Source organism: Syngnathus floridae, chromosome 16, assembly GCF_059516105.1.
Source record: "Syngnathus floridae isolate MCC-2025c chromosome 16, RoL_Sflo_1.0, whole genome shotgun sequence".
NCBI classification, from domain to species: Eukaryota; Metazoa; Chordata; class Actinopteri; order Syngnathiformes; family Syngnathidae; genus Syngnathus; species Syngnathus floridae.
In genome coordinates this window covers 2,668,703-2,693,070 of record NC_142428.1, presented here as the reverse complement: position 1 = coordinate 2,693,070, position 24,368 = coordinate 2,668,703, and the positions used below count along the sequence as shown (strand labels likewise).

General features: G+C 46.1%; 6 protein-coding genes across 14 annotated transcripts; 3 read left to right on the top strand and 3 right to left on the bottom strand.

Annotated features, from left to right (window-relative positions):
• Nucleotides 1-20: 20 nt before the first annotated feature.
• vsnl1b (visinin-like 1b) lies at nt 21-5,554 on the bottom strand. The gene is made up of 4 exons (XM_088400450.1): nt 5,203-5,554; nt 3,425-3,594; nt 3,090-3,305; nt 21-2,281 (listed from the first exon to the last, which is right to left on the bottom strand). The coding sequence occupies exons 2-4, from the start codon at nt 3,584-3,586 to the stop codon at nt 2,084-2,086; spliced, it is 576 nt and encodes a 191-aa protein (XP_088256576.1). The 5' UTR covers nt 3,587-3,594; nt 5,203-5,554; the 3' UTR covers nt 21-2,083.
• A 208-nt stretch (nt 5,555-5,762) lies between these two features.
• On the bottom strand, nt 5,763-10,253 carry scml4 (Scm polycomb group protein like 4). 2 transcript variants are annotated; one of them, XM_088400436.1, is made up of 9 exons: nt 10,153-10,214; nt 9,196-9,280; nt 8,638-8,886; nt 8,376-8,505; nt 8,081-8,281; nt 7,576-7,731; nt 7,286-7,513; nt 7,013-7,152; nt 5,763-6,909 (listed from the first exon to the last, which is right to left on the bottom strand). In XM_088400436.1, exons 3-9 carry the CDS (start codon nt 8,878-8,880, stop codon nt 6,784-6,786), a joined length of 1,224 nt encoding a protein of 407 aa, XP_088256562.1. In that variant the 5' UTR covers nt 8,881-8,886; nt 9,196-9,280; nt 10,153-10,214; the 3' UTR covers nt 5,763-6,783. The 2 variants fall into 2 exon arrangements, with proteins under 2 accessions (XP_088256562.1, XP_088256563.1); XM_088400437.1 differs by lacking the exon at nt 9,196-9,280 and having other exon boundaries at nt 10,153-10,253.
• Nucleotides 9,827-13,290, top strand: afg1la (AFG1 like ATPase a). Its single transcript, XM_088400434.1, has 13 exons — nt 9,827-9,987; nt 10,531-10,730; nt 10,819-10,870; nt 10,945-11,046; nt 11,108-11,238; nt 11,324-11,423; nt 11,511-11,569; nt 11,643-11,725; nt 11,811-11,881; nt 11,945-12,045; nt 12,110-12,250; nt 12,315-12,425; nt 12,507-13,290. Exons 1-13 carry the CDS (start codon nt 9,861-9,863, stop codon nt 12,642-12,644), a joined length of 1,416 nt encoding a protein of 471 aa, XP_088256560.1. The 5' UTR covers nt 9,827-9,860; the 3' UTR covers nt 12,645-13,290.
• Nucleotides 13,291-13,598: 308 nt separating this feature from the next.
• On the top strand, nt 13,599-17,639 carry foxo3a (forkhead box O3A). The gene is made up of 2 exons (XM_088400425.1): nt 13,599-14,584; nt 14,971-17,639. Exons 1-2 carry the CDS (start codon nt 14,042-14,044, stop codon nt 16,159-16,161), a joined length of 1,734 nt encoding a protein of 577 aa, XP_088256551.1. The 5' UTR covers nt 13,599-14,041; the 3' UTR covers nt 16,162-17,639.
• Nucleotides 14,015-21,516, bottom strand: zbtb24 (zinc finger and BTB domain containing 24). Of its 6 annotated transcripts, none has more exons than XM_088400430.1 (9): nt 21,291-21,435; nt 19,824-20,506; nt 19,583-19,750; nt 19,432-19,515; nt 19,185-19,268; nt 19,018-19,099; nt 18,703-18,931; nt 18,219-18,635; nt 14,015-14,609 (listed from the first exon to the last, which is right to left on the bottom strand). In XM_088400430.1, the coding sequence occupies exons 2-8, from the start codon at nt 20,491-20,493 to the stop codon at nt 18,252-18,254; spliced, it is 1,701 nt and encodes a 566-aa protein (XP_088256556.1). In that variant the 5' UTR covers nt 20,494-20,506; nt 21,291-21,435; the 3' UTR covers nt 14,015-14,609; nt 18,219-18,251. The 6 variants fall into 6 exon arrangements, with proteins under 6 accessions (XP_088256556.1, XP_088256557.1, XP_088256553.1 ...); XM_088400431.1 differs by lacking the exon at nt 14,015-14,609 and adding an exon at nt 14,938-16,193; XM_088400427.1 differs by lacking the exon at nt 14,015-14,609 and having other exon boundaries at nt 18,111-18,635.
• A 561-nt stretch (nt 21,517-22,077) lies between these two features.
• ddo (D-aspartate oxidase) lies at nt 22,078-24,235 on the top strand. Of its 3 annotated transcripts, none has more exons than XM_088400438.1 (5): nt 22,078-22,305; nt 22,678-22,850; nt 22,952-23,060; nt 23,160-23,336; nt 23,565-24,235. In XM_088400438.1, coding segments are annotated over exons 1-5 (1,017 nt in total). In that variant the 5' UTR covers nt 22,078-22,303; the 3' UTR covers nt 24,121-24,235. The 3 variants fall into 3 exon arrangements, with proteins under 3 accessions (XP_088256564.1, XP_088256565.1, XP_088256566.1); XM_088400439.1 differs by having other exon boundaries at nt 22,079-22,305; nt 22,667-22,850; XM_088400440.1 differs by lacking the exon at nt 22,078-22,305 and adding an exon at nt 22,537-22,588 and having other exon boundaries at nt 22,667-22,850.
• Nucleotides 24,236-24,368: the final 133 nt, after the last annotated feature.

Sequence of the window (24,368 nt, the reverse complement as noted above, 5' to 3'; positions counted from 1 at the left end):
GTCAATACCATGGCCATCAATATGTTTTGAAAAAAGCCCATCTGTGGTTTATTGATTTTAATCACAACAGAAATCAAGTATTTTTTTTCTTTGTTTAAGGGGTGCAACACATGCCACATGTATAAAAGAATACAGTCAATCGTATCATGAGTTTTCAGATTTGATAGAAACATTTACTTGACATTAAAGATCTCCACGTGGTGTCAGGCTGGACTGAATTGTATACAGACAGGATAATAATAATAATAATAATCAAGATTATGCTGGGGAAGCTCTTCTGCCACGTCCACCATTGGACATGTGGACTCACAAAGCAGTCAGTCCATCCTTGCATAGCCTGGGAACAGGGAATCCTAATGTGCCAGAAAATTGAATTCAAAAAGCAAAACAAAAACTGGAAAACAATTTTAATGCTGGAATGCAGTGTGTCCAGTAAACTTTTTTTTTTTTTTGCTGCCGCTGCTTTGGAATATGAGCCCCTCTCATTAGGAAACTCTCAGCATGGAGATCATTTGATTATTATAGCAGTGCTCTTTGTAAACATGTGTTGTGTAAACAAACCAAACAGGCAGCCAATTATGTGCCACGAGTGTGCGCAATCGACGAAGGAGTATAAATTAGGGCCACGCTGAAAAAAAAATTACATTATACGTTGAGAATAAAGTGATATTTTCTAAAAGCATAATACAGTATGGCGTCTCTCAGAAGTCATATTTTTAAACAAGTTATAGCATTGCAAGGAAAAAAAGTATTTAATTTCAAGAAAAAATCATATATATTTTGAGAAAATAAATGAAAGAAATTATTTGATCATTCAGAAAAATTAAAGAATCTTAAAATAAATTCACATTTCAAAATAAAGTCGTATTTTATTTAAAAAAATAATATTAAGCAAGACTTTTTCTTGAATAAATACAACCGTCTCCCTCTCCCACTTCATTCTGGAAGTATAATTATTTTTCTTTCGGGTGGCCCTAATCCTCCTTTGTAGCAGTCAGACGTTAAAGAAATTTTGAAGAAATCCGAAAGAAATACGATTGTGTGAATGAACGCGGAGGGAAGCATGCTCCCACCTCAGGTGAGCTTACACTGTACATCCCATGCAACAATACGAAATGAATCCTCTTTTAAAACCACCATAGATGCAAAAAATAAAAAGGTAATAGATTATATATATTTATATCTTCTTTTTTTTGACACGTAATATAGGCATGCAATACTTTTTCTCTCGTGTGCGAATATCTCTCTATCATCCACGAGCTCTACAAGCCCGGCCGGCTGCCAGAGACACTTATCGTTACAATTATCAGAGGACTTATTGTTTTATTTACGATTACTGAAAGCAGTACGGGAGTTGCAGCGGTGAACAACTTGCGAGGGAAGGCTGGCTGGTGGGAACACCGGTCCGAAAGGTTCTCCACACACGTCTCGTGATGTGAGGCGCCATATTAGTAGGGGGGGAAACACAACAACAAATCCGCCATTTTGATTTGAAGCGGACATTTTAGAGTTTAGGCCATTTCCTGGACTCCCTTAAAGACAGGCTTTCAAATTTGTCCTTGAAATTTTACTAGAACAAGCTACCGACAATAAATTTCGTCATTGTTGGGCGGAAACTTGGATGAGTTGCCTTAAAACAGCAAGGTCAACACCAAATTCAAATACTAGCCTGTTTCCCCGATAGCAATATGGCCGCTTCCCTTCGGACGTGTCACAAAGTACCCGGCTATTTGACTTCATCCAGCTGGACGAGTGCTTGTGTGCGGAGAATTTACGGTGCACCACAACATGTTCTGAAATAGAAATGTAGCATTATCTTATCGCTAGGTTCAAAATGATTCCGACATATTTCTCATGCATACGACCACAAGAAGCGAGTCCATTGAAAAAGAGTCCAAGCTTTTTTTTTTTCTTTTTTTTTTAAACCTCTGTGAAATGAGACAATTAAACAGCAGTCCAGTGTGTTTGTGTGTTGTATATGCAAGCAGGGTGACGGGGAAGGATTTGGGGAGCGAGCAGAGGTGGCGTTAAGAGGACTGGCAGGGGCAAATGGGCGGGCAGGTGGGCCGAGTGATGTTGGGGTTCACTTCTGCATGTCACACTGCAACAGCAGCACGATGGACGGGTCGCTCTTGGCCGCCTCCTTGAACTCGTCCAGCGAGATCTGGTCGTCGTTGTTCTTATCCATTTTGCTGAAGATCTTGTCCACCCGCTGCGCCGGTGTCAGGCCGTCCTCGTTCATCTTCATCATAATCACCGTGCCCACCATTTTGTAGATGGCCTGCAGGGGAGGGGCGGGGGGGGGGGGAGTCAAGGCGGTGAGTGACACTATGTCGTCCTAAGCGGCTTGCATTTTGGGAGCAGGAAGGTAGCGCTGGCTAGCATAGGTGATGATTAGCATCTATGCTATGACCAATCCAATTGGTGGAGCAACACATGTCGACAGACAATTTGCCAGTATTCTTTATCCTCTGCGACAAACTTGCATTCGAGTATAGTGGCGGATGGAGTGCGGATCTGGTCAGGTCAGGGAAATTTATTTTGAAGCTTTCCTGACCCGAGTAGCTCTTTTTAAACATGTCACACAAGGACGTGGTGACAGCTGTGACGGAGAATTTCCTCTTGGGGAAAAGCAATGTCTGAAAAAAGGAACTTCAAACAGACTATTAAAGGAGGGTGTGTAAACTTTCGTATGATCTTTGCTCCTTGAGGAATTTTGACTACAGCACGCCACAGAACTGTTATTGAAGTTTTATGTTTACTTCCTCCAGTAACTGTCAATGCAGAACATCAGAATTTTTTAGACAAGCTCCAATTTTTTGAGAGCATTCTTAGGACGCTCCGAAACCTGCTGGAAATGGGCCATCATCAAGGCAGTCGACAATTCCATCTCGTCCCCTGTGCTTGTGTAAAAATGGCTGTGCTGTAACTCAATACAACTGCAGTCTGCCTGCCTGCCTGTGTGGTGCAGGTGTGCAGCAGCGTGACAGTCACAGTCTGCCCGATAATCCCCCAACTCAGTCTGCGGTGACGCAAGACGTGCCACACCCGATGCCGCAAAAAAAAAAAACTCCAAGAGCAGCACTGACCTCAATAATCTCCAGCATTTCCACCCTGGTGATTTTGCCGTCTCCATCCAGGTCATACATGTTGAAGGCCCAGTTGAGCTTCTGCTCGAAGCTGCCGCGCGACGTGATGGACAGAGCGCAGATGAACTCTCGGAAGTCAATGGTACCGTCGCCGTTCTTGTCAAAGGTGCGGAAGGCGTGCTGTGCGAACTTGGAGGCGTCACCGTATGGGAAGAACTGCAAAGTGGAGAAACCCATGAATGAGGACACAAGAAGAGAACCCTTCTCCTTTATACCACTAGAGGGAGCTGTTAATTTGAGAAGTCATTGAGAAGACAACAAATGTGAGAATCTACCTTGACGTAGAGCTGCTGGAACTCCTCCAGGTTGAGTCTTCCGGTAGGGCAGTCTTTGAGGAAGCCCTTGTACCACTGCTTCAGCTCGTGCTCGTTGAACTCCGTGTTCTTCACCAGGTCCTCCATCACCTCGGGTGTCAGCTTGCTGTTCTGCTTTCCCATGGTTGCTGCTGCATGCACCAGAAAATGACACTAAAGTCTTTCTACTCGATTAAAATTTAGTCTAAATTTTCCAAGGATAGCTGTTATAACTTATGAGCTAGCTGTTAGCTAGCTAAGAATTCTTGTGGCAAGTCCAGTAGGATATATTATGTCAAAATTATTGTTCCGTCCACATGTGTGGACATTATTTTGAAGTAAATAATCTCAAGTAATTATTTTCAAGTCATTGGTACTTTTTAAATCAAATAATCAGTAAGTAACTAAGTTTGTTTTCAAGGTTGCCATGGCAACACTGAGAATGACATCCAGTACTACCTGTATAGCAAAAATAGGTTTAATACAAGGTTGGGAGTGACATCAACTGTTCGTTTTTATGACCGGGGTGGTGGGAGGACCAAATTGCTGAATTGTTTCCCCCCCTGGTGCTCATGTTTCTATTTTGGGCCTCAAGCTTGTTTGTGCCAGTCTGTGGCACTGACCTGGATCCTCACTGTCACTCAGCTACTTCATCAATGGATGAGAGTCAGCATAACATGCTTTGGTGTCAACATACACGATTAAACATAGGCCAAAACATCAATATATTTTTTTCCCCGTCAAAACGCATCAGCCTAAAAAAAACATTTGTTGGTTTCGCCCTATTTTGTAATCTAGCACATGAGCAAATGTACAGAAGAGCTAGCGACGGCCTCGATGATGAGATGATTTACTAGCAAATAATTGAAACTATTTTTTCAGGAGTGGCATATGTGACTGGTAGCCATTTGCAAGAACAAGCTCACATCATCCGAAAGGTTAACCAGCAAAACTTGGGGTCGACAATTAGCCCCCCCCCCCTCAAAACAACCACCCGGCCGCCCACAAGGGCCACCACCAGTGTGTGGCCTGCCCCGGGCAACAACAGCGCTCCACATGTATCATCTTTTTTTTTTTTTTTTTTTTTTACGTAAATGGTCACATTTCACGTGTCCACCAGACCCCCCCCACCACCCACCACCACCACCAAACATACGCTCCATTTCTCTGCAGCATGACGACAGGGAAGCCACGCAATAATTTCAAAATATACAAAAAATAACATTTGCAACGTGAGCCAGCTGCAACACAACAGCCAATGAATGACCTTGAAGGACAAAACACTTTCCATGAGGACGCAGCCTCGCATCACGCAACTGTGCGGCTGTTTTGACGTTGGAAGAGCGGAGGTGCTGAGGGGAAGGAGGGTGGGGGGTGTCATGGACCGAGGGAGGGTGGTCGTGCATGGTGGAAGGTGATGATGATGTGCACGCTATGCGCACACAGGCCCCGAGAGAACGCAAAAAAATGACGGGGCTCGCTCGTTATCGACGACGACGCAATTACGATACGAGCGGCGCGGTGCGGCGCCTCCCGAGAGACGCTGCCGCATTCCGATAGAAACGACGCAGTGATAAAGGGCGGGGGGCGCAGGGGGTAGTGATAGGGGAGAATGCGCCAATTTGTGCACCCTGCGATAAAAAGAACGCACATCATGACGAGGCTGCAAGAGAATGCGCAATTGGAAAAATTGCGCAGTGGAAAAAAAATGACAGCTCGTCGGTCTACGATATAATTAAAGAACCGGGCGGGAGGCTTACCTTATAGCACTGCTATTGTGTTCTTCTCACCCTGCAAAGTCCACAGGAAAAACTCCCCTCCGGTGGCGGCGAGGCTGAGGAGGAGGAGGAGGAGGAGAGGAGAGGAGGAGGGTTGATTGAGGAGATGGTGATGGTAGGGAGGTGCGCAATGCAATGTTTCTTCCACAGGAACCGACTGCCGACGATGGTGTGATGGTTTTTCTCCTCGAGGTTATTCCCGATGAAGAGGTGCAGCAGGAGCAGCAGCAGTGTTGTTTGTCGGATGGACCACGAGAACCTGAACGCATCACAGCCTGGCCCGCGCGTCGCGATCAAGCACCTGCTGTGCTGTGTGCACGCAAACGCGACATCAGTGGCATTGCGCACAGTGGTCTAAAAAAAAAAAAAAAAAAAATTAGGGGGGGGGGGCAAAATATTATATTGATATTATGAATATGCTGTATAAATAAAAGCTGCCTTGCCTTACATAATATGAGCTGAAAACTTGCAAAATGAAAATTAGACAATATACATATATATATTAACATCTTGCAAAAAAAAGATGCTCGCTCACACACCCAGTATTTTACATGTTTTGATTTAATACTCACATACAGGATTATGACACATATTGATGTTTCCTTGACGTCTCACCATCACATAACACATATAACCTCCTTGTATTGTCAACACTGATAAAAGATTTTGAAAATGGTGAGATTTGTGACATTGTGTGCACATTGCAACACATTCTTTATACATGTATATTAGAGGTGTGCGTCTCTCCCATAAAGACAATTCGATAAGTATCTCAATATGTTGCGTGATACAATTCAAGAATGCTACATTTTTACAAAACAGAGTTTCTCGTTCAAATTGGTTTTCATGACACCCCTAATGAAAATGTACGCATACTCGTATTAGCTGGTTCCCCTTTTATAGTAATTTTACATCAAGCTAGAGTAAAACAGGCTCATTAAGTCAAGATGTGTAAGAAAAAAGCATTAAAATATCTTTAAATTAAGCTAAAGTAAATGTTTCCGTTTTTTTCAGTGCAGGTATTTAGAATACAGAAAACATCTTATCGAGCAACATTGGATTTTTAAAATATAATGAGCCGAAAGCAGCTCACATGTTTGGTAGAATTTTGTGAATTTATCGGAGTGAATATTTACAAGCCTGCACTCAAAATGTATTGAAGTAAGTCGCTCAATAAACTGCCTTTAATATGAATTCATGCTTCATTTGCCTTTGTTAGCCTAACCTATAAGAATAACGCATTTATATATCATCAATCAGATGTTATTTCTTGTAATACAGATTAATATATTGCATTTTGTCTTTCTGTAAAAAAAAACACCTTGAAAAAAGAATCGCATATTAAATCGCAATCTCAATATTAAGGGGAAAAAAAAATCCCAATTTTGATAATTTTTCCAAGTCATTCAGCCCTAGTTTTACGCCTCCGTTCCACATTTATAAAGAGCAGCAAAAAATGCCAAGATAAAAAAAAAAAGTGGTTTCTCCCAGTGAGCTTTTGTCATTGGTTGTTTCAGCAACACGGTGTGCCTATTGTGCCAGTTTCTGCTGTGAGCTCCGAGCCTACAACTTGCTCTGCTTGAGCTTGTCGATGTGGTAGCACAACTTGAGGGCGGGCCCTAACTTCAGGCCGAGGTACTTCATGATCATGTCGCTCTTCAGCAGCAACAGGGCGTTGCCGTCGATCTCCTGCAGGGCGGCACCATCGGGTAGATGGAAAGAATTCAACACATCATTCATTTCATGTTGTCTTCATTGCATTGTTGACATGGAAGAAGAGATCTGGGCTCACGTGTTTCCTGAAGACGTCGGCGTGAGGTCCGAGGGCGTTGGCGTCGGCGTCCCGGATGAACCACACCACGTCGTCCACGCTCCACGTGGACGGATCCTTGCCGGGGGACGGGCCCTTCGACTCCTGTGCGACGTACGCTCCTGACGGGGTAAACGCTCATAAAAATTCTCTTACATACCGGACAATAGATTAGGTACACCAACACACTAATTGCAATTAAGAAAATTAAAATAAGGTAAAAGTAGCAGTTAGTACCTCGTCTTATGGTCTCACCTGCCCTGTTGCTTTCCACAAAGGCGCCGGGGCTGCCCGACGACTGCCTGGAGACGGTCGACGCGTTGCCGAACTGCTGCGACGAGCGGAAGCCGTACGAGGACTTTGGCGAAGACGAGTACGATGAGGAGCTGATAGAGCTGAACGCGGATTCCCTGTGCTCTGACGCCGGGTAGCGCTTCCCTTCGCTCTGCTCGTGGCGGTAATCCTCGGCCAGAGACGTTTCTGCTAAAGGACGAGATGGAAACAGGTAAGAAGGGGCTGTGGAAAAGATTCCTATAATGTTTTACCGTCAGAGTGGTAGGAGGGACGCTGACTGATGGGCTGGTCGCTGAACAGGTTCTCGCAGTGGAGGCTGCGACAAAGCTTCTTCAGGAAGCGCAGCACGTAGTCGATACTGTTCACCACAGGGAGGCTCAGGAGGTGCTGCTTGCCGTCAAAGGTGGCTGCAGGTCAAGTAAGTACAACTCAGAGTTGGTTGAGCCCATTTTAATCAAGAACTGCACATTTACCATGCTCCAATAATAAAAAAAAGACACAGAGTTGAATAAAAATGGTACTTAAATAAATGTTCTATTAAAAAAAAAAAGTGAAGGCCTCTTCACTAAGATGTAGTTTGCAAATTTAATTTTGTAATTCTTTGGCATACCGTTAGAGGGCGCTCCTGCACCACACTTTGGGAACTACTGATCAAAATAGTGAGTAGGACAATTATGTCTTTTCAGTCATGTGAATAAAAACTAAGCGGCAACTGCGGAGACAGAGAAGCGTGGAAAACAATGCGTGAAAAGCTACCTGATATCTTTTCTCCCCCGTATCCCTGCGTGAGCAGCGTGAAGACAGTCTTCTGCTGGAAGGCACTGTCGATGCATCCCTGCACGGCTTGCTGCAGCACCACCGAAGGCCTATCGGGTCCGAAGTGGTCGGGCAGCTGTTGGATCTTCTTCCGGTCCAGGTTTGGACCCGTGTTGGCTTGCTTGTTGATGTAGATGCAAACTGAACGCAACAAGTAGCGACAATCAACAATTGAAGAATTTCGGAGGGATCTTTTTTTAACCTTGGGTATGAGGTCTGACTTGGACCATCCTACCTGTGAGCACCTGAGGTGTGGCCGAGTGGGGGATTGTGGCGGCGTCCTGAGGGATGGAGCTCATGTCAGGCTCGGGGGTGCTGCTGGGTGGTGAGATGGCCAACGGTGTCATCACCATCCTGGGTTTCAGCTGCAGAAGAAGAAAAATCCCTCAGAAAGATTATTTTGGGCAGGCAAGAATTGATTGATTTGTGTCCAAAAACTTGTGTAAATGATGTTAATCCTGTAACAATGTGCTCGTGGCTCGAAAAAGTAGCCTGACCTTGAATCCCGGCTTCCTCCCTCTCTTCTTGGGCACTTTAAGCGGCGGCAGCGAGTCGACGTAGCGGCTGGCGAAATCTATCTTGGCCACACTGCGCAGCGGGGGCCTTCCTCGCTTCCTGCCCGGGATCTTGCCCGATTGGCCGGGCATGAAAGAGGATGGCGCCACCGCGGCCGATTGCATTTCACCGCTGTCGTCGTCGTCGTCTGCTCGCTGTTGCACCGTCGCTGCGGGTGCACTCATTTGGAGCTGTTAAAAAAAAAAGGATTAAAAAAAAAAAAAAAACTCCAGCTGATTAGAATCTTACACCAGAAGGGAAACTACATGGTTTAGTCATGCCAAAATGACCCTCCCGGTATCATCGCGTCTCTTTCAGTGTTGCCGCAGGCTCTCATTAGACTAATGCATTCAGCAGGAAAAGGGTGGGAGGCTGCTTCGGGGGTAGGGGGTTGCCTTCACTATGGCTACCCGGCGATGTAGCACGTTATCCGCCCACAATAGTGTCCATCTCTTAACCCGCGTAGGAGATGTCTATTGACAAAGGATGTAAACACTCACCGCCCGACGCAGACAAGCAGGAGGGGTCCCGACACGCCTGGTTCGTCTTTACGGTATAAAAGCGGATGTAACGCTGCTGCCGCTGCTGTGTGTACAGACAGACGGACAGATGGGGGGGAGAGAGTGGGGGAGCAAGAGAGAGAGAGTATGTGCCTGGAGGTAGTGGCAGGGTGGCAGTGATGGGGTTGCTCTGTTGTCATGGCAACAAGCCTGTAAGCCTCCCATGTTTTGTCTGCAGCTCACTGATGTGGAGGTAAAATTGTACTCCAACTGTACTGACATGACATGCGGATACAATCTCGTCTTATAGTTAGGAATGTACAATAATTGCCTCTGTGATGACTTAATGGGGAGATAGTTTGTCTATTGCACAATGCTACACTTACAAGCATAATTTCTGCATTTATACGCCTTATTTTGCACCATTTTTACAATATCTGATGGTTCATATTCGCTAATAATAACAACATAATGATAAAGATATATTTACTGTGAGCCAATTTTCAAATCTACAATTTGGTGGTAAAAATATTCAAATAAATAAACCTGTCCTGTTACAGTCAGTAAGGCAAAATGGAAGAAATGTCGACCTCTATCGGTAGCTAAAACGAACTCGAAATAATTTGTTCCCAATCATTTTTTCCATAAAGTTATTTTGAATCAAGATGGCGGTGTGGATGCCGCTGTCTTCCAAGATGTCACCCTCAGCCTCTCTGGGCACCACTTTGTTACGGAGAGGGCAACATTCCACCTTAAAACTACTCAAAACCGCAATGTCGTGTCACAGACGAGGTGAGACGGGTTATCTGTGAGTTTGTTACTTTTATGCAGCGATTGTAGGCTTGGTTATTATAAAAAATTAGCCAAACTTCTCATATCAAAATGGGTTATAACTTCAGTTGAATGGCACATAAAGTCCAAATAAACATTCTGGTTTCTTTGTGGCTTTGGACTTACTTTACTTTCCGCGTCTGGTCAGCTGTCACTTCCTCAACACAGCCACAATGTTCTGAATTCGTTTGTCCCCGAGTCGTGCGTGGTGTGAAGTGACGAGTCCCCCTCAGCCTATGCGTATTTATTCGTAAATTATGCGTAAATGAACACATGGCAAAATAAAATGGCAGTGCGTCATTTTTAGCATAATAGAAAGGTTAAGAGTCGAGAATGAATAAAGTCTGCAAGTTATTAAATACAAGTAGTAATATCATTGTTAATTGTTAAACACGTATGAAATTAGTGTTGGAGTGACAGAAAATACATGCCATGACTGCAGGTTAAAATTAGGTGTAAACAAAATATCTGATCTCACCGTGTTCCCGCTTGTCACCGAGGAAGGTTACGCGGTGGAAGCCCAGCGTGAGGCTGAGACGGAGACGAGCGGCGGCTTCAGCGGGCCCCTGGAGCACTACAGCGGGCTGATCCGGGACGGGACCCTGCGGGAAGACGAGCACCAGAGAGCCGTGATGTGCAAACTGGACCAGCTACACAAAACGCTCCGCGGGTACAGCAACACGCCCACGTCCATCTTCCAAAAGGTACACTCATTTACACGTCATTAAGCTTGCAATTGAGTAAAAACTGATACACGTAAATGACTTTGTTTGCCCTTCTCCATCTTGGAAGTTTTTTACCAGACCAAAGCCTCCCAAGGGTTACTACATCTACGGCGATGTGGGTAAGGGACACTCGAGACCGTCTAGCCATTTTTTTTTTTTTTTTATGCTAAATGACATGCGGACATTGTTTCAGGCACGGGCAAAACCATGGTCATGGATATGTTTTACTCGCACGTGGAGACTGACAAGAAAAAGAGGGTCCACTTCCACGGCTTCATGTTGGACGTACACAAACGTGAGTTGTATTGAGTTACAAAATGGAAGAAAATATTCATATGGTGTGTGTGACTACACAGGGATCCATCGCCTTAAGCAGAGTCTGCCAAAGAGGAAAGCGGGCAAGATGGCTAAGTCTTACGACCCCATCGCGCCCGTTGCCGAGGAGATCAGCGAGGAAGCTTGCCTGCTGTGCTTTGACGAGTTTCAGGTAACGACGAGGCTTTTCGATAATGTGCCGACGACGGCGATTCATTTGCATGACACCTTACCGTGTTGCGACCTCGTCCTCTCAGGTGACGGACATCGCCGACGCCATGATTCTCAAGCAGCTGTTTGAGAACCTGTTTCTCCACGGCGTGGTCGTGGTGGCCACGTCCAATCGCATCCCTGAAGGTAACCTGCAGTTGAAATAAAAATTGGACACACAACGAGAGATAAATAAAATTATTTAAATTGTAAATGAACCCCCCCCCCTTCCAGATTTGTATAAAAACGGTCTGCAGAGGGTCAACTTTGTGCCTTTTATTGCCGTGCTACAGGTAAGACATTAACTTATGTTGTTTTTAGCCCAAACGCCAAATCATTCAATAAGTTCAACTAAATATTGCACAGAAATATTGCCAAACTCTTCGTCTGGATTCAGGGATCGACTACCGCAAAACGAACAGACCCTCCGCGGGGAAACTTTACTTCCTGTAAGATATTCAGGCGTCATGTCACAAGTTTTTTTTTGTTATTATTATTTTTTATTCCTGCCAATTCGTGTTCCATTCACATCAGTTCCAGTGAGCCTGATGCAGAGGAAACGCTGGACAAGCTTTTTGACGAGCTGGCCTTCAAGCAGAACGACAGTAAGTCCTTTTCATCTGTCATTTTTTCACGATTGTGTCATAATAATTCAACTTGTGCTCCAGTAACGCGGCCGAGAGTGCTGAACGTGCACAACAGGAAAGTACGTCTGAACAAAGCATGTGGGACCATTCTGGACTGCACATTTGAGGAGCTATGTGACAGGGTAAGGCTGTCAATGATTTATTATTCTACTAAAGCGTGATATTTATTTGACTTGATGATTTCAGCCTCTAGGGGCCAGCGACTACCTGGAGATCTCCCGCCTGTTTGACACCGTCTTCATCCGCCACATCCCGCTTCTGACGCTCAACAAGAAAACCCAAGCCCGGCGACTCATCACGCTGGTGGATGCGCTTTATGACCACAAGGTTTGATCTCATCTAACTTTCCATGGTTAAAAACTGAAAGTAGCTCACCTGCGTGCCGTTTCAGGTGCGTGTGGTGATCCTGGCCGATCACCCGCTAGAGGAGGTTTTTGTTCTCGAGGGCGACCACAGCCACGATGAGGGCCACATCCTCATGGACGACCTGGGACTCAAAAGAGTACTTTGCTTCATTTTTATGGCCACTTTCAAATGACATTGTGAGATGGGATATGATAAACTCACCTTTTGGTGTCGATAGGAAGAAGCGAGCAGCCTGTCCATCTTCAGCGGCGAAGAGGAGATGTTCGCCTTCCAGAGGACCGTCTCCAGACTCACTGAGATGCAGAGCGAAGAATACTGGCAAGAAGGAGACCGCAGCGCTAAGGACAAAGCCTAATGAACGATGACTTTTTTTTTTTTTTTCATTCCAAACGCAATTGACAAATCATCTACTTTGTTGGGATAAAAAAATATTTATATTTGGTGGTACGTTTTTATAATTAAGAAATTTTAGGGCCATGCTCTCATTGTAAAATTGTATATTTTGGAGGAAAAAAAAGTTGTGTGGTTTAAAGTTTTTTTTTTACTACAGCTTTCATGATAAAAATATGCACCTTGATAACTATGAAATTACAAATATAATCTTAAATATATCAATTTTTCCCTCAATAACTTGACTCATCTATTAATTTTTGTAAAGCTTATATTATATATGAGTTTACTCTTTTTTTCCTTCTTCTTGACAGTGTGGCCCTAATATTCCTTCATAGTTTTTAAACGGAAGCGGGAAAGAAACACTCCTCACTTCAACTGAGTTTTGCTGGAACACACTTAGAGATGTACAGAAATTATTTATTGCAACCTTTGTGCACTTTAAGACATCATTTTAACTTTTATCGAAGCGCAACTGTAAGACATTGTGGGGAATGATTTCAAGTTTTGATGTGACATTCATCAAAACGTGGAAAATTGTCATGAGTTTTGTAATTACTCAAAGACTGCAATTTAAAATGTCCTCAAATTAAATGTATGCATTCTTACTACCCACGTTTTGTTTTGAATTCATAAACATTGTTGTTTTTATATTTCAAACAGAACACCTATGGCTTAAGTAAATGCTAACAATTAAAATGCTCAAGTAAATATTAGCTGATAATGGCTAGTTTTCAGAATTTGATTATGTGATAGTTAACAGCTGGTTTTAGCTTGCTTGGTTTCAATTTAACTTGACAATTCAAAATTGTAACAATTGTTAAGATTTTACAAAACATTTTTTTGCATTGTGTGCACCCTGCTGGGCATCCCCGGGGGGGGGGCAGGCGGTGACGTCACTGATCCATACTGTCGCTTTAATTCGGAGCAGTGCAGAGGAGGAAGAGGTGGAAGACAAGAAGAGGAGGTGCAGCAGCCGCAGGATTGTGTCGCTGAATGAATGCTTTTGCATTTTGCATGTGAAAATATCCCCGTGGAGCCCAAGTGCGTTTGGAGCGTGCAGCGTTTTGTGCATGAAGAAGCGGGAGGAAGTGCAACGCTGAAGATGCCCGAGGAAGTCGCGGGTGGAAATGGTCAAGATGGCAGCGGAGTGACGTGTTAAATGCTTCTGGGTGCTTGCAGAGGAACGCCAAGCCGAAATCCCCCTTGCTTTTCTTTCCCGAGTCCACGAGGAAAAGCCACCGCGATGTCTGCTTAGCATGCATTCCGGCAAATAGATACCCCCCCCCCTCTCCGCCCCCCCCACACATTGATGGAATGCGCCCTGAGTGACTTCCCGACCCACTCATCGCCCACCGTGACATGGCCGAGGCCAACGAGCCGAACGTGGAGATCGACCCGGACTTCGAGCCCCAGAAGCGGCCGCGCTCGTGCACTTGGCCGCTTCCACGTCCGGAGCTCGGCGCGGCGGGCAAAGCGGGGGCGAACGACGCTGATGTCATTCCCGAGGAAGAGGATGACGACGAAGAGGGAGGAGGAGGTGGGGCAGGGGGAGGAGGTGGCAGTGCGCCCCGGGAGGCTACCGGGGCTCTCACGCCGAGCCCGCTCACTCCCTCCGGCCTCCGCCTTGCCTCCCAGCCCCGCACCGAGGACACCGGGGACGGCTCGCTGTCCTCGGCGCAGTTGACGCCGCCGGCCGCGGCCACCACGGCCTCGCAGCAGCTGCGGAAGTCATCGGCTCGCCGGAACGCCTGGGGCAACTACTCGTACGCGGACCTCATTACGCAGGCCATCGAGTCGTCCCCCGAGAAGAGACTCACCTTGTCGCAGATCTACGACTGGATGGTCCGCTCCGTGCCCTACTTCAAGGACAAGGGCGACAGCAACAGCTCGGCTGGATGGAAGGTGAGCAGGCTCCGGACGCGCACACCTGCAACACCGACATTTACAGTTGGAAATGGTCGTGGAAACAATTGAGTCACCGTTCTCTTCTTAATGTAACCATAAATAATAATAAACAATGAAATATCATGCCCACTGTTATATCACAACACGTAAAATTGTTCCACTTCCCATTTGATGTTTAGGATTATAGTTCAGCCTGAAAACCAATTCATCATGGAATCAAGTCAGACAAGAGCTTTGTAGGATTTAGACGTGTGTGTTTCAGGAAATAGGTTTGTAATCCCGTACCATGCATGTGGAATCTGGGAGGATTCCCGAGAATTTTTCTAGAAGGAACGACCATATACTTGAGAAATACTAGAAACAAACTTTCCTTGCTTCCACAGAATTCCATCCGGCACAATCTGTCCCTGCATAGCCGCTTCGTTAAGGTCCAGAACGAAGGGACCGGGAAGAGCTCGTGGTGGATGGTCAACCCTGACGGCGGCAAAGGTGGCAAGGCGCCGCGTCGCCGCGCCGTCTCCATGGACAACAGCAAATACATCAAAGGTGCCCGAGGTCGCGCCACCAAGAAAAAAGCTTCCCTGCAGGCCGCCCAGGACGGCAGCTCCGAGAGCTCGTCCAGCCTCTCCAAGTGGACCGGCAGCCCCACGTCGCGCAGCAGCGACGAGCTGGACGCCTGGACCGACTTCCGCTCGCGCACCAACTCCAACGCCAGCACCCTGAGCGGGCGCCTGTCGCCCATCCTCGCCAACCTGGAGCTAGACGAGGTGCCCCCGGACGACACGCCGTTGTCCCCCATGCTGTACTCTAGCCCGAGCAGCATGTCGCCGTCCACCGGGCCCACCGGCCTCTCCGACCTGGCGGGCACCATGAACCTCAACGACGGGCTGTCCGACAACCTGATGGACGACCTGCTGGACAATATCAGCCTGGCGTCCCAGCAGCCTCCTCCCGATGAGGATGAGGACGACGGCAAAGACCAGGGGGGCGCCGTCTTCACCTTCGGCAGTCCCGTCGGCAGCTACGTCCCCACGCCGCTTTTCAGCCCCACGTCCATCACCAGCCTGCGCCAGTCGCCCATGCAGACCATCCAGGAGAACAAGCAGACCACCTTCTCCTGCCCGGCGCACCTCACCCTGCAGGACCTCCTCAGCCTGGATTCCGGCAACATCCTGCTCACTCAGTCCGACCCGCTCATGTCGCAGGCCAGCACCGCCGTGGCCCTGCAGAACTCGCGCCGCAATACGCTGCTTCTGCGCAAAGACCACATCTCCTCCACCAACCACGCCGCCGTCCAGGCACAAGTTTCATCTGTTCTTGGGGGAAATGGTCTCAAGTCTCCTGGCAAAACCTCCCCAGCCTTGCCCGGCCAGGACCCCTTCCCCGGCGCCGCCACCTCGGACCTGGAACTAGAGGGGTTCAACGGCGCACTGGAGTGCGACATGGACTCGATCATCCGCAACGAGCTGATGGAGGCCGACTGCCTGGACCTGAGTTTTGACGCCGCCCACAACGCCAACGTGAACCCGGGGGGCTTCAAGCAGACGTCACCGCAGAGCTGGGTCCAGAGCTGAGGCGCTCAGAATGAGCCGGGAATCAGACTCCACTAGCGGGAAAAGAAAGCGTGTCCAAGTGTATTTATGTCAGCTTAGTTTTCCATCCTATTTAATTTGAGGTTAAAAAAACAGATCAATGAACCTGAGCGATGTATCATACTGGAACACAAGTTGCGTTCATCTCAGGGAAGATGATTCCGTTCTCTCACGTTGATATTTTTTGCCAAACCAGGGCTAAGAGCCCGTTTACATAGAGGGACAAATAAGGAGAATACTTGACTTTTTTTTTGTTTTTTTGACTAAAAGTAAAAGTCGACGCACACCAAATCTGAACGTGTACAGCTAGCTCGTGCGACGAACGGTCAAATTGTGTGCTTTATTTTGAAAGTGTGTTTTTTTGGGGGTTCTTTATGATCATTGTGAAGTTATGAGGGTACGTTGCTCACTTAAACGGAATATCGGAAAAAGCTCTTAGTGGTGTATGCGGAATCTCACACCAAATAACCTTCATCAATTCATGTAGCGGTTTGGCGCATGGCGTGGCCAAACATAAATACATCCTCACGTTGACAATTTAGCAAAACAATAGATCAACATTATTACCAGAAGCAACACTGTTAGCTAATGCTAACCTTTGCTAACACTACGTTTTGGCCTAGCCTAGCCGATTATGTCACTGATTGAGGAACTCTGCGGGGCATTTTAGACCACTTAACATTCACTTGGTTTAACCCAAATTGGGTCAAATATATATAAACTGTCATTTCAGCATTTTCACATAATTTGCGAGTTAAGAACGTTGACCTTCCAGTTAGCCAATCCAGAACAAGCTAAACAAAAATTGTTTACTACAGTGTTTACTTCTGCGATGCTGCTTCCCCCATTTTGTCACGTAGCATAAATAGGCCACCCCAAAATGTTATACATAGCTACAGAGGACAGTTTGTTGTTTGGTGACTTCTCGGTGCTATAAAAGAGAAGGTAGCAGGATGCGGTATTAGTAAGCTAGCCATTTCCCGCGCTCACACCCTTACGGGCACTAGAGCAGGTGCTGCCACCCTGTGACGGGAGCCATTCTTGCCATTTTCAAGACCACAGTATTTGAAAATATTGCCAAACGTTTGCATAGCTAGAAATCAAGTGTGTGGATAGTAGGAAACATAGCTATGATAAGGGCAAAATGATGAAAATGATCTTTGGTAGGACCACCAGGATCTTTTTTTTATTATTATTTATTTCTTGAATTGTGTTTAAATTGCCTTTTTGTTCAAGCGCTCCCATTTTAGTGTCCTCCATTTATGCGACACCTTCTGTTTTTATCTTTTTATTATTAAATTGAGCACTTTTTTTTTTAAATTGATATTTTTTAACTGTCAATCATTTGTGTGCATTGTCATCATCCCTTCTCCTCTTGCTCCTACCAGAATAAAAATGTGTTTGCCAGCTTCTCAAGAGATGGTGCATGTAAATAAAGCTTCCAGAGCCACTCTAACAAATCTCTTTTGTGTTTGTGTGCGTGTGTGTAAAATTCAATTCCCCTCAGAGGAATTGCATGGTTGCAGGTGGGCCAGGGGGGGCGGTTTTCTATTGGCGGCTTGGTTCTGAGCTCGCAGCCAATTGCGGCTCTGTATCTGAGAGGAACGCAGCTGAGCTTGAGCCTGAGCTGTGCATATTTTTACATGTTAAGATAAATGTAGCTTAGTTTGCCGTTGTTAGGGTCGCGGGAAAGTAGCGTTGGGAGGACGGGGGAAGAGATATTTGCGTACTTTAAATGTCATATTTTAATCAAAGACCATTATTTGAATTGTTTTTTATAATTGCCTCTGATCATTTGTTTTTAATGCAATATTTTACATTAATTTATAGTCATATTCATTCATTAATGTTATAAATATTATGTAAAGTTTTATTGGAAAGTCCCACTGCAAATGAGGAACATGAAATATTAGTTAAAAACAAAAACATGGTATTGCTCTCTGAATGAACTTTATTTAAACGTCTGTCAACCTGTCTGATTTTTTTTTTGTCTTTCCCTTTCCTGATAAATGTAACAGAATGTCACGAGTGCTGTTTACCGGATCTGTCGGAGCAGCCGGCCTGAGCTGAGCTCAGGTGTGGCCGGGCGGCGGTCCGGCGGTGGAGTAGACGTTCCCGGCCTGGATCTGGAAAGTGTGTCCGTGGATGTGGTGGCCGGAGATGTGCTCGCCGGTCTGGCTGATGGAGATGGGCTGATTGATGTGGAGGCCTTGGATGTGTGGTTGCGGCACCTGCTGGGCGGGTCTGGGTGCCGCGTGCAGGTGGTCAGCGGCCTCCTTGCTCAGGGTGATGACGTACATGGACTCGGCCCACGATGCGGCCGGAGGGTCCAGCGTGCCGAGCATCTGGATCTGGGGCGCGGCCGTGCTGATCTCCTGCCCCAGGCTGACGTTGTCCCCCGTCACCAGGAGCTGGATCTCCTGTTCCGAGCCCACCGACAGCTGATAGTTCTGGACCTGCGGGGGTTAATTTTATGAACATACCATCTCACATTTGTTAGCTAAGTATCTAGACTCTACCCACCTCTGCCTGCAGGGCGGCGCCACCTTCTTCCTGGGGCTCAGGTACCGACACCCTCTCCTTGTTGTGGGTGTTGATGTGGGTCTTCAGGTTGTCGAGGCGGGAGAAGGAGAGACCGCACACGGAGCAGTTGAAGGGCTTCTTGCCCGAGTGGGAGGCCACATGGCGGCGGCGGGCGCTGCTGTCCGCAAAGGACTTGTCGCAAATGCTGCAGCTATACGGCTTCTCGCCTCTGGTGGATGACAAAAGAGATTTATCGAAAAATGGAATGGATTCTATGGAAAAGCGCAAACAAGTCGAGTAGTTAGTCATGGTCACCGGTGTATCCGGATATGCGTCTGCAAAGTGCTCTTGACGGAAAAACACTTGCCGCAGATCTCACACGTGAATGGCCTCTCACCTGCCACGACAACGTCACAACACAATGAACGGAAATGCCAATAATTCATTCAGGCCCCAAAAAAAAAAAAGTTACACGTTTTTACCGGTGTGAGTCCGCAGGTGCTTTTTCAACTGGGCCGTATCCAGAAATTTATGCTGACACTGAGCACACTCTGGAAGCGATTTGCCTACAATTCAGAAGAAAATCCATAATTGAGTCTTCATGTGGACACTTTACATCAAGACTTTTACACAAGGGCAGGGTGATATGACCTTCAAATAAAATCGGATTTATTAAAACCAAATATTTGAACCAATTTGAAGTAACCACAAATCAAAATTCCATCTGACCTGTGTGGACCCTGTAATGACTTTTGAGCTGCCTCTTCTGAGTGAAGCTCTTTCCACATTGGTCACAGCAGAACGACTTGTTTTCTGTGGGACACAATGGTCATATCATTAGGTACACGCACACTGACGAAGCAAGATTTTTTTTTTTTACCCTGGTGGAGGTTCATGTGCTCATGCAGGCTGTTCTTAGTGGCGAGGACTTTGGAGCACACGCTGCAAACAAATGGCGTCTCTCCGGTGTGCTTGCGTTGGTGCACCAACAGTGTGTGCTTCTGCGTGAACGCCGCGCCGCACACCTGGCAACAGAATGGCTTCTCACCTGTGGGGGCAGCAATGACATCACTTCCTGTACAGTACAGGTAACGTCATATTAACATGAAGGAGGAGGTCACCTGTGTGCGTGCGTTGGTGGATCTTCAGGAAGATATGGTTTTTGAACCACTTGCCACAGTCCTGGCATCTGGCCTCCGTCTTGGTCTTCCTGCCCCTCTTTGCCGGCTCTCCACCGGCTGACAGGTCTCCGCCCACTTTATAGGAATTGTACTTCACGGGCGGGGTGATCTTGCGTCTTCCTGCTCGACTGGGCCGCTCCCCTCCTTCTCTGTCGTCAGCTACTTCCTGTCGCTCTTCGGCGTGGTTGTCACGCACGGGACTCTTCTTTCTTTGCTTTCTGATGAGGAGGCTCTTCTTGGCCCGCCCTTCCTTGCGTCGCTGTGTGGTCTGGAGCGCGTCAATAAGTTCTCCCACCTTCAGCAACCGAGCGGCGGCCAGAAGTTGCTCGCCAGCGCTCTCCTCAAAACACACCCGGGCGCTGTAGATGAATTCCAGCACCAAGTCACACATGGTGGCCGTTACACCGTCGAGCTGGTAGATGTCAACATTGTTGGTGGTGAAGATCTGCAAGAAGTAGTCGCTGCTCGCTGCCAGAAGCACCTTGTGCGCTTGGAAACGCTCGCCCTCTGCAAGCAGGGTGACGTCGCACAAGATGTCGCGTTTCCTGAGGTGCGCCAATTTGCTCAAGATGCTCGTCTTGTGCAAGGAAGATGAGGCTGTCTGTGTCATCTTCAATTAACAGCTGAGAAATAGAACAATTAAACATAGAAACAATAAGAGGGGGCATGCATTCATTGACCTTTATCTTTAAAACAATCATCGAAATTGGTCCTGTAGAACCTGTGTAGCCTGAGCGTGTTTTAAGTTAAGGACACACGTAATACATTCAAATGTAAGGCATATTTCGTTAAAAATGCCAAAGCCGTGTTTACTAGCAGTCAATATAAAATCCTATTGACAAGAAATTGGCAGAGTTGAATCGATTCAAATAATACATACTCACACATAAATGCTCTGGTAATACATACAGACGAATAATATGGCAATAAAGTCACAATCGAGCTAGATAAATGAAGTTGAACGGCGAACTTTTTCTACTTTACCATTTAAATGAAAGCGTGTACGGCTCCACACTGCCCCTTAGTGGCCAAGGGGCAGACTGCATTCTACTTTGATTCTTCAATTTATTTTCTGGTTATTTTGGTAACTAAATAAATCCTGAATTCAAAGTCATTGAATAAATGTGTCTTTTAATTGTAACTTGAAATCACAAAAAATAATCATGATTAGTTTTTCCGTAACAAAACTTGTACATATATTTAACGGGTGTTTAAAAAAGGTAAGCAGTAGAAAAACGACTATTTGGTGAGGATTTGACACGAACAAATTTATATTAGAAGAAGATAAATTATAACAAAAAGAAAACTATTTTCATCGGACAAGCATGAGCACACTCTACCCTAGAGGTGTTTGAAGCTTAAAAGGCCAACGTAAAACTTGTCAAGTTAGAGAAAAAGCTTTAGTACCTTGAACAAAATGCCCGCTTGCTCTGAGAACTAAAACACGGTTCCTAAAAAGCAACAACCTACGTATAACCGGCCAGAAGTTGGCCGCTAGGTATTCGTTTGAGACAGCCGGTCGAGTTCTTGGGTGGATAGTTAGCTGTTAGGACCTTACCATTTTCTTGCTAACCGGAAGTAGTCTGTTTGTTTGACGGGATACCGCGAGAAATGCGCTCGCGACGAGACTTCACACGCACCTTACGAGATTTCAGATGCACCTTACGAGATCGTCTTTTGAAAATGCGAGTATTTGATGGATCGTCTTTTGAAGATTTGAGTATTTTATAGATTTAACAGCTGTAATAAAATGAGCAATAACAGAGAAACGTCACAGATGTGGTGCCCCTCTGATTCGTGAAGTCCCCCCCACACACACACACACATAGTGCATGGTCCAGCACGCTCAAGAATTTGTAAGGATGAAAAACAGGTTTTCAAAATAAAGAGACACTCCAGTGCCTGCAGTTCCTCCATCACGCTCAATTTATAATAATTTGCAAGGGTGAAAAACAGTAGTGAAAGTAGTAAAGAGAACATTGGCATAGGAGTTCGTTTCAGGCCAATAAATAGAATGATAGCACTCCCAAAACTTCTGTTTGACTTTATTGACTGTTTTGTTTTTAAACTATAGAAATTTAAAAAAGCATATAGTACGCATTTGAAATGTAATATTGCAACTAAAAATCCACCACCCCTCTAAAGAAATTGTTTGATCTACTTCACACGTCTCCCCACCGTCATATATGTTGCCAATCTGTTTTGCGCATGCGTTAGAGCAATACGGTAATTTGGTTCTGCGTAAATATCGTAAATCCTGCGGGGTTTATGCACGAAGCAGGTACACCGCTCCTGAGTGAACGCCGTCAAAAGAGACGCAAAAATCGAGAGCCTTCTTTGACGTCATTGACACCCCCCCCCCTGCAGCGCACCGAGCAACAGCTGATGGTGGAACTTCAGACCTTCATGTAGAGAAGTCAATGTGAGTACGTTTGTCATGCCTTATGAGACACGTTTCTTATTTTCCAGCCAATGCCAGTACATGATTATCTCTACAAGGCTGCCTTTGGATTGGTGCATTTATTAGCTGAAGTTTTTATTCAAGTTGTTTAGCATGACCTTTGGCCTGGTTGATTTGTTTACTTCGGCAAGTACATAAACAATAAAATCTTTACAGCTTCATTTCACATTAAGCGGTTTGAAGCAATTGTGTACTTTATCCTCCTGCTGCAACAATTATTAACTTCACGGGATTCCATTTGGTTGTTAGTATCATATTTCATATATTATTTGATATTATATTTCATAAATTAATTAAGTGTATTATTAATTTTTTCCTAAAGTCTTATTCCAGGATGAGAAGATCGAAAGTGGCGGTAGTGGGCGCGGGTGTGGTGGGTGTCTCCACAGCCGTGTGTGTGGCTGAGAAGCTCCCCAGCTGCTCTGTCACCCTGTTGTCCGACAAATTCACCCCGGACACCACCAGCGACGGCGCGGCTGGTATGCTCATTGTGGATCAATGTCCAGGTGGGTGGAAATGCGCCACTGTATTGATAAAACAAAAATTGGAATAAATTGGTCAATGAAGTCGTTAATAACAAATACCCCTCATTCCCTGATTGTATTAGATATTCCTTTGGAACGTCAAAGATGCTGGTTCCGAGACAGCTTTGACCACCTACTGGCCATCGTGCAGTCCCAACACACACTTGAGACTGGAGTGCTTCTCAGCTCCGGGTAAAGTTCAAGCTGAAATTATTTGACCTCATCCATGAATGACGAAATGCTGTGCCGATATTGTGCATGATGATGTAACCCCCCCCTTTTGTCGCCCAGCTTTCACATTTTCAAGGAGCCCCCTGTCAACAAGAAGCCCTACTGGTGGGACCTCGTGTTTGGCTTTCGCTTCTTGAGTGAACGTGAATTGCGGCGCTTTCCCGAATACACGTTTGGCCAGGCCTTCACCACCATCAAGTGTGAATGCTCCACCTACCTACCCTGGCTACAGCAAAGGTTTGTTTCAGCCAAAGCAATGAAATGTCCTCCTCCTTTATGAGGTTCTGGGTTTGAACTTTGACACTGGCTTCCTGTTATATTTGAAAAACATGCATGCTTGCTTCAGTGACGCAGAATTAATACTTTTATTCAGTAAATAAATAAAAGTAATAAAAGGAAATCTAGGGACAAGTGAAGAAAGAGATGGCAGGAGTTACCTCATAGCTTGAAGTTGTTCGTGTCCAGGTTCACAAAAGCTGGCGGCAAAGTGGAGCAGAAGAAAGTGTCCAGTCTCGAGGAGCTGAGCCCGGACTACGACGTCATCGTCAACTGCTCGGGCTTGGGATCCAAAGACCTGGTGGCGGACAACGAGGTCTACCCTGTTCGGGGCCAGATCCTGAAGATGGACGCCCCCTGGCTGCATCACTTCATCCGGCTAGAAAAAGGGACGACATACATCTATCCCGGCTCACGCTACGTCACCGTGGGTGGAACCCGGCAGGAGGGAGACTGGCGCCTAGGGGTGGACCCCGGGGACTCCGAGTCCATCCTGAAGCGCTGCACCCAGCTGGAGCCCTCTCTGCGTGGGGGTAAAGTGCTCGGGGAGTGGGTCGGGCTCAGGCCCTCCAGGAGGAATCCCAGAGTGGAAAGGGAGGTGCCCCGGCTGGGCGGCGGGGCACATGTGGTGCACAACTACGGCCATGGGGGCTTCGGCGTCGCCCTGGCTTGGGGGACGGCCATAGACGCCACCGAGATGGTCAGAAGCTGCCTTCAAGAAAGGTATCCTCATGCTAAACTGTGATCTCCGCCACAAACTAACTCGAGGGGCTAACCGACTCTTTTTTTCAATATTGTGATAGTGATTAATTGTGATTATATTTTTAACATCTAGAAATAAAATTATTTGTATTCCCTTTGCTCTGGGCTGCTCTGAGAAGTTATAATGAATCAATAAATAGAATAATATATGATGATTATATTCCTAATAAAAAAAAACCTTAATTGTGAGCTTGACTATTTGTTTTTTTCCTTAAAATAGTACATTTGAAA